The sequence below is a fragment of the Condylostylus longicornis genome, unplaced genomic scaffold (genome assembly GCF_029603195.1).
Source record: "Condylostylus longicornis isolate FDR11 unplaced genomic scaffold, ASM2960319v2 ptg000426l, whole genome shotgun sequence".
In the NCBI taxonomy this organism is placed as follows: domain Eukaryota; kingdom Metazoa; phylum Arthropoda; class Insecta; order Diptera; family Dolichopodidae; genus Condylostylus; species Condylostylus longicornis.
The window spans coordinates 30001-37850 of NW_026578385.1; the positions used below are offsets into that span (position 1 = coordinate 30001).

A 7850-nucleotide genomic window follows, 5' to 3' on the forward strand; every position below is an offset into this window, starting at 1 on the left:
AATTTCAAAAAACAAATGTATTTATTGTAATATGAAAAAAGAAAGAAAATATTGCAATTTAAAAGCCCGAGTTGCATAAGCAGCTGTTTGGCTTATTATTTTTCTATAAATAAAAAAAAATTGGGTTTTCATTTTTATTCTTCCCTTATTTAAGATTTTTAATAAATTTCTAACAAATTTTTTAAATTTTGTTGTTTTGTGTTTTTTCTCTTTTTTATTGAATTTTCTAAGTTATCGTAAATTCTTATATGCTATTAAATACAAAAAGATCCAGCTTTAAATTTTTAAATTATAAATATTAACAAAGTTAAAAATTATTGTACAGAATTAATAAGCAAATATAATAAACAAAATTTCAAAATATTAGTTTCTGTATAAAATGTATTTTTTAATTTCTTTCTTAAAAATCCCTATGTTTACTATATCCTTTAATTCCCTTGGCAATTGATTATAGATTCTTAAACAATTATATAAACAATTATTTTTTTGATGGCTTGTTTTAAAAATAAATGTTTTTTGATGCTTAGTTTTTCACTTTTTTTTTTTGAAAGTAAAACATTCAGTTGATGATTTGAGAAAAAATACTAAAATCCAATTAAAATAAAGTTCGGTCAAACCTATGGTATGTATTGTAGCACTTTTCCCTTCAACAAGTGAAAATACTGCTTTTAAATACATGTATATCTACCACACTATTAAAATTATTTTCATTCATAAACGAAACTATTTCTAGGATTACATATATTTATGATGAGCGATTTATGCAGTCTTTAAAATAGAGTAAAAATTAATATAAAGTGGGGTTAACATAATGCTCGATTTTAATGGTTGTGTAAGTTAAGAAAAATAATTAAGTTTTTTAATGTCATGGAATTTACCGTTAACTTTTTGTGTTTATAGAAATTTGAGAAAGCTTGCAGTTTTACAAATTTCCAGAAGCGATAACTTGATGGAGGTGGAGATGGAAAAAAACTTTCTTCTAACAAAATAAAGTACTTATTAATGTCTAAAAGCTAATTTCAGGCTCCTATAACCTGGGGTCTAGAAGAAAAACGACATCGAAAATTTGGAAGAAACGGCTTGTAGATAACGGTAAATTTGAACGGCCATTTTGTTTTTTTTAAGTTTGACTATAGTATGAAGCTTATGGTTTCATTGCAACAAATAGTTAAAAAAGGCCATTTTTAAGGTTTTTGGTTGTATAACTTCTATAGGGGGGCAGATAGGTAAAAATTTTCTTCTACAGAAATAAATAGCTCAATACGTCCTTTTTACCTTTAGGTAGATTTAAATATCAATCAACTAGTTCAATCTTTTAATTTTCTTATTTAGGTACATTTCTAGTTCGGTCACCTTTATATGTATGGTATTTCATATAGGTTAATATTTATAGAATAATTAATACAGAATTGCATATAGGTTAATATAAATACAATACAAATAAAAATCACCGAACTACATTACTATATCTGAATAGAATACAAATAAAAGTGAACTTGATCGAAAACAAATGAAATGCAAATAAAAGTGACCGATTCAGTTTTCAATATGAACACAATACAAATAAAAGCGACCGATGTAGAAGACTATACCTAAATAGGATACAAATAAAAACGAACGAGACTGAAAATAAATAAAATGCAATAAAAAAAGGGCCGACTTAGTTGCCACTGTTTAGTATGTCGTACTTTTTTATTAGTATTGATGTATTTATATTAGGCCACCGGTCATTTGCGTGTGTATAGTATTTCATTTATTTCACTTCTCGTTGGCTTTTACCAATACTCCATATTAGCATGTTTGAGGGCGCCAAAAACACCAGGCTTCCGTAATTATATTACCGGAAGGCGAATTTTTTTAAGTTATTTTTTCTGATTATTTAATCGGCTTTCTTATACTACTACACATATACACTTTAAAAAATTAAATAATTTTAAAAAACTACAAAGTATTGTATGTTGCAGCATCTTAAAAAGTTAGCAAATATAAAACTTATTACAAATCCCTGTATCACAGACGAAATCCTTAAATGTAAAGAATCTTGATAATAGAAAAAGCTTTTAAGTAGGTATTTTCTTTTACCAAAAAAGTTTAACGTATATTTCCAGTTATTCAACTTTAAAAAAAATTTGATGTTTTAAAAATGTTCAAATTGTAATTGAATTATTTTTGTACTCACCGTTGAGCATGCGGTGATTCGTTGGGACTCACGTTGTTGAAATTGTGTGCGTAAATATGCAATTTAATCAACACAGGAAAACTAAAAATTAGATTAGTTAATAAGTCGTTGACTTATTAACTAATCAGCAATAAAACAGCAATAATCAATCAATAAGTACTAATTCAAAATGAACTTAAACTCTACAAAATTCTTGCAGTTTTGTATGTCATGTAGTTTTACTCTAACACCTGTATAATATATTTGTATGAATGCATTAACGATCTGCAAAAATACATTTTTATTGAAGTAAAATACTCGAGATATTTGCTTTATATTTTTTATAAAAGTAAAAATCAAACCAAAACCTATAACTAAAATAAGCCTCAAAATCAAGTGTGAGTATTTTGCATATCAAACCGCACACTCATGGAAACAGATGATGTAAAAAAAACGGGGAGCGGTAAAACAGGATTTTAGGCTATTTCAACACCAAAGGTAAACTCTGCGGCGGTAATTTCGTTTCATTCTAGCAGTCCCATTTAAATATTATGCATATTATAAATGTCATAATATGTCATAATATCGTACTTCGCAAAAATTGTTATAACACGATAATTGTGACACATAAATAAGCTATTGTCAAAAATGTGGTTACAACAGCACACATTCAACGGTATGTAGGAAGGAATTCTGTCCATGTAAAAATCTACACGTTTCCGTATTAGAAATTAAATTACTAACTTATTTAAATGGTTAAAATCTTAACATTAGTTTATATTATTATTACTTAACACTAAATTATATTTGCCACAGGAAACAGAATAAAATTTAAAACTCTTACAAATTAAAAATACTCTGTTGGTGTCGAGTCCCTTTTTCCTAATGCATTTACGTTCCTATTTCCTATAGCATTTACGTTCCTCTTTTCTCGTAGGCTTCCTATTTCACTGAAAAAAAACAAATATACTATTATATTTTAATAACTGTAATAATATACATAATAGTATAATAGTATAATATAATAGTTATTATATAATAGTATAACTGTTATAATATATAATAATTAATTTAAATAACTGATTACAATAAAAACTTTAAAAAATACACCAAATTTTACCAATTTATTCTTTCTTTTTAAATAAATTTTAGTATTATTTTTTCATAATCCACCTTTGCTTCATATCAAATATTATGAACAATTTAAGTTTGTAATTATTATTTAATTTTAACTTTTATAATTATGAAAGTGCTTTTAAAATTTTATAATCGTTATAAAAGATGCGTCGTTTCAAGTTGTCCCCTATATAAAAGCAAACATAATAAAAAAATCAAAGAAACTTGTATACGTTCTAAAGTTTCTGATGCGATAGTTTAGGTAAATTAGCCTTACTAACAATGTGAAAATAACTCCTAATAAAACTATAATTATATACATACCTAAAAAAAATTATATGGACTTTTATTTTAAAAAGAATTCACATGTGCAGTAATTTTTATGAATTATGAAGCATATAAGTTTAATTAATATAGTATACATATGAAAAGGATATATGTACATATGTATCATGCAACATTAGCAAATTCGTTAATATCAAATGTACATTGAATAATCTTAAATTTTAAAAAATAAACCAAAATCAACTAATTAAAAAATTGAACTATTTTCTTTTGTCTTGTAGTGGAACATTTATTGAAATTTTAAAAAAAATTAACGGAACCTGGAAAGTTTTTTTAAATAAAAGTAGAAAAAGATTGAATTTTAACTTTTTCAATAAGAATACGTGTAAATTCGTTAGCTGTGAACTGTCACTGTCTCTTAGGGTCTAGACCTGTACTTCTGTTAGCCGTGATCCCCACATAAAATAACCAGGCACAAAAAGACGAGCTATTTTGATTTCAATAGTGTTCTATGAAGTTTTATTAACAAAAGTTAACCTTATTTCTGACCTGAAAATTTCAGAATACATAAACAAATATTAAGCTGACGATACCGTAAATTTCTTAGTTTATAGAACTTTTTGTAATTTTCAAACAATTAATACAAGCACAATCATTTCAATTCTTCTACTATTTTGAACTGCATATTCTTAATCTTTTACATTACGCTTTTATTGCTTTCAGTAGTTCATATAATTGCAATATTTGGTCTTCTCGAAATTTGTCCAAATCGTTTAATTCCATTTGAAAACCAAGTTTCCCTTTGGGCTTTCCTCGAACGCCCAATTGTTCTGACAACAAAATAGCGTAATTTGACCATTCAGCTATAAAAAAATGAGCTTCAGTTACACTACAATCCTTATGTAATTTAAATTCTCTTTTTACATAGCTATTTCCTATACCCCTCAATTCAAAAGGTAAACCTACAATTATTTCTAAAATATTGTGAAAATATTTGGCAAAGTATACGTACCTCTATGCAATTTCAATATAGTTTTGTATAATAAGCGGACTTTTTGCGAATTGTTCAATGTTATAATTTTCGACATTCTGATCCGAGTTGAAATATTCCAAATAGTCATGTGTCGCACGCGAACGAAGTAATCTTAAAAACGAATTACTTCACTGAACTTAGCTGATTAGTTCACTTCTTAAAAAATGAATCGTTCATCGTTCACTAAGAATTCCAATTCTTTTTTAAGTTATTAAAAAATATTACTGCATATACATATTTTATTTACTTATTGGTAATTGATATTCATTTTATATTTTTCCTTATTTCATTCTGTATTAATATTACACAATCCAAATAAAATTGAACGACGTACTAATAAAGCATATCCAATACTTATACAAACGATTGATATACTACTATATGCGATATTGATAAAAGCGAACGAGAAGTAAAATAAATGAAATAATATACTCCAGTGTTCCCACTCAGTAAAAGCAAAATGTATATAATTTCGAGGAAAAAAATGAAATGGAAAAGTGAAACATCCATTAGAAAATATTTATAATTCTGATTTGAAAGTGAATAAAAAGTGAGTAAAAAAGCGAGATACATGATGAGGCTCTAAGTCGTCTTATTTTTTTACAAATTTACTCATAGTTAATATTAATTTACTTTATTCAGCAATAAGAGTTTTGTTCACATCACGGCTGACAGAAATAAATTTTTCCGATGTCAAGTCTCTTCTTCTCGTAGACTGTTCCTTCTGCATCCTTCGAGGCAATTCTTTTGGGGCATTTCTGTTTATATAAACGTAGTTAAATATAATATTATTTATATTTTATTTAAATATACATACAATAAAAATTCTAAAAAGTACGCCAAATCTATTTCGCCGCACAGCGATATATCGTTCCCGTACGAAATTTATATGTGTACTAAAGAATTTCAAGAGCGTTTTTATTTGTAAAAACTTTCCATACGCGCAAATACAAAAATATGAAGTTGTCTTGTAAATTGTAGGTGTTTTTTATACAAATGTTGCTTTCGTTTTGCCAAAAGAAAATTAAAATTGTTATTACAGGGAATAGATACTATAGATATATTATTTATTAAAAGAAACTTTTTTTAATTACATTTACCTTATTTTAAATATTTAAAAATTAAAATTTATTTTACTACTGTTTACCTTTTTTCACTATAGCCTCCAGCATACTCTTAAAATAATATAAATTGTCAAATCACAACAAAGTTTTGAAAATTACTTCTAGCAAAGACGCATAGGTATATTTATTTATACGTTTTTACTTCTAGCTGCATACAATTTTTATTCGCCTAGTTTTGACATTTTCTCGAAATAATTTTATTAGCTACGCGAACCATAATACCATTTAGGCGAATTCAAGAACAATAACATTCGCTTCGCGAATCATCATTCTTCCATAAAAGTGGTACCAAATCAATCTTGACGTGATGACGAATGTCAAAATCATCACCTCAATATAATATGCACTCGATTAACCACCACGTTAAATGCATCCTAGTATTTTCCTTAGGTAATAAAATGGAAAAGTCGGCGAAGTTAGTAATTACAAAAATTATTTAATACTACACATAATAAAAGTTTTACTCTACTGATTTTTATCTTGATAATTATTGGTGTTTTAGTATTTTACAAAAGCAAAAGAAAAAAAGTTGTGGGCAATTTGAGGGTGATCGACAATACTGACATACCTGAAGATTTTTCGAGATATTCAAATAAGCATTAGCAACTTATTTTAAAGTTTTTTTGGTAAAAGTTCAAAACTTTTCTTTGAAATTTTGAAGTATTTTGGAAATCTTAAAAAAATTTCTGTACGTTTTATTTTAATATAAATATATACAAATTTTCTTTGAAACGGTGTGAGAAGTTGCAAGGAATTCAAAAAATCGCTAACTATTGCTTTAAAACTTTTTTTTTGTTAATACAATAAGTAATCAAAATATTTTTCACTTTATTCAATCTTAAATTTTTTTTGTAAAATAGTTAACACTGCTAACCTAAAAATATTTCAATATTCCAGGTGACTCGATTTTTTTTACCCCGTCAGTGATGCGATTAACAGAATTTAGCTGAATTCTTCAATAGTGGTTTTTATTGATGATTGGAGAGAATACTGTAAATTCTACATTAAAAAGGAAATATATTTGCGATAACTCAAATCAAATAGAATTAAACGAATTCAAGCAATTTTGTTTCTTAAAATTTCGATTTTCCGGTGTAGTAGGATGTGTCGATGGAACTCTTTTGAATATTTCTTCGAAACAGAAAACTATTCACTGAAGTAAATTTATATACATACTTATGTGTGTATTGATTAGTCTTACGTGTAATATTTTATATCAAAATTTTAATTTCTTATTATCCATATTTTCTGCTCAACCTCTTTCTCTCTCTGAAAAAGTTGATTCAACTCCAACTTAAATGCAGAGGTTTTGATAATTTCATTTGATACTTAAAAAAAGTGACGTAAATAAAATAATATAAAAAAATAAAGTTCAACACTTCCAGATTAGGCGATGAACGTTCATGAGAGAAATGAAATTGTCTTTCAAAGTAAATTGTTTTAATGCGTATTTAACTTAATAGAAATGGAATGTGATTTAAAAAGTGCATTCTGATTGTCCATCAAAAATGAAAATAGATTGTTCTTTTGCCTGCAATTTATTTTTTCGTTTTTGTTAAATCATATAAAATCTTGATTGCAAATCATGTTCATATTAGGTATTTGGAAAAAAAGAAGTGCCCTACCAACGATACAAATAATCGTAGCATATAATTCATTAAATTTGTTTGATTGTATTTTTTTGCAAGGCTCTATATCTTGGGAATCTGAAGTTGGATAGACATGTGTCAAAAAATGTATTTTTTGATTTTGACAAACAACTTAAATATTTAAAAAAAGTTTGAAAAGTACAGCTACACAATTTTGCTACTTATAGTAGTGCAAATTCTAGCCACAAAATGCTAGTTGTAAAATTCAATTATGTACGTGCGTGACTACTATATTTTTTTTAATTGAAGACGGAATTCGAATATATATTTTTTTTTCGGAAATGTTTTATTTCTTTGTTGTTATTAAGAGTTTACTCTCAAATTAAATTTTTCACTTTCAGCCATCTTTAAAATTTTCAGTTAAAACTTATATTATAATCATATGTCACTTTTTCAGCGCTGAATCACTGACTTCAGCACTGACGGTGTAATCTTCGCCATTGAAATGGCATGCAAAAATAATAAAAATGTTCACATGACAATGT

At 26.4% G+C, this 7850-nt stretch overlaps 1 protein-coding gene across 1 annotated transcript; it reads right to left on the minus strand.

The window, feature by feature from the left end:
- Positions 1 to 4049: 4049 nt before the first annotated feature.
- Positions 4050 to 4958, minus strand: LOC129617149 (succinate dehydrogenase assembly factor 3, mitochondrial). Its single transcript, XM_055532534.1, has 2 exons — positions 4572 to 4958; positions 4050 to 4521 (listed from the first exon to the last, which is right to left on the minus strand). The coding sequence occupies exons 1-2, from the start codon at positions 4678 to 4680 to the stop codon at positions 4262 to 4264; spliced, it is 369 nt and encodes a 122-aa protein (XP_055388509.1). The 5' UTR covers positions 4681 to 4958; the 3' UTR covers positions 4050 to 4261.
- Between the last annotated feature and the right edge of the window lie 2892 nt (positions 4959 to 7850).

Coding starts and splice junctions, on each gene's coding strand:
- LOC129617149 (XM_055532534.1), bottom strand. CDS start 4,680: ATGACTATTTGGAATATTTCAACTCGGATCAGAATGTCGAAAATTATA. Junction 4,522..4,571: donor TATATTGAAATTGCATAGAG/GTACGTATACTT, acceptor AAATAATTGTAG/GTTTACCTTTTGAATTGAGG.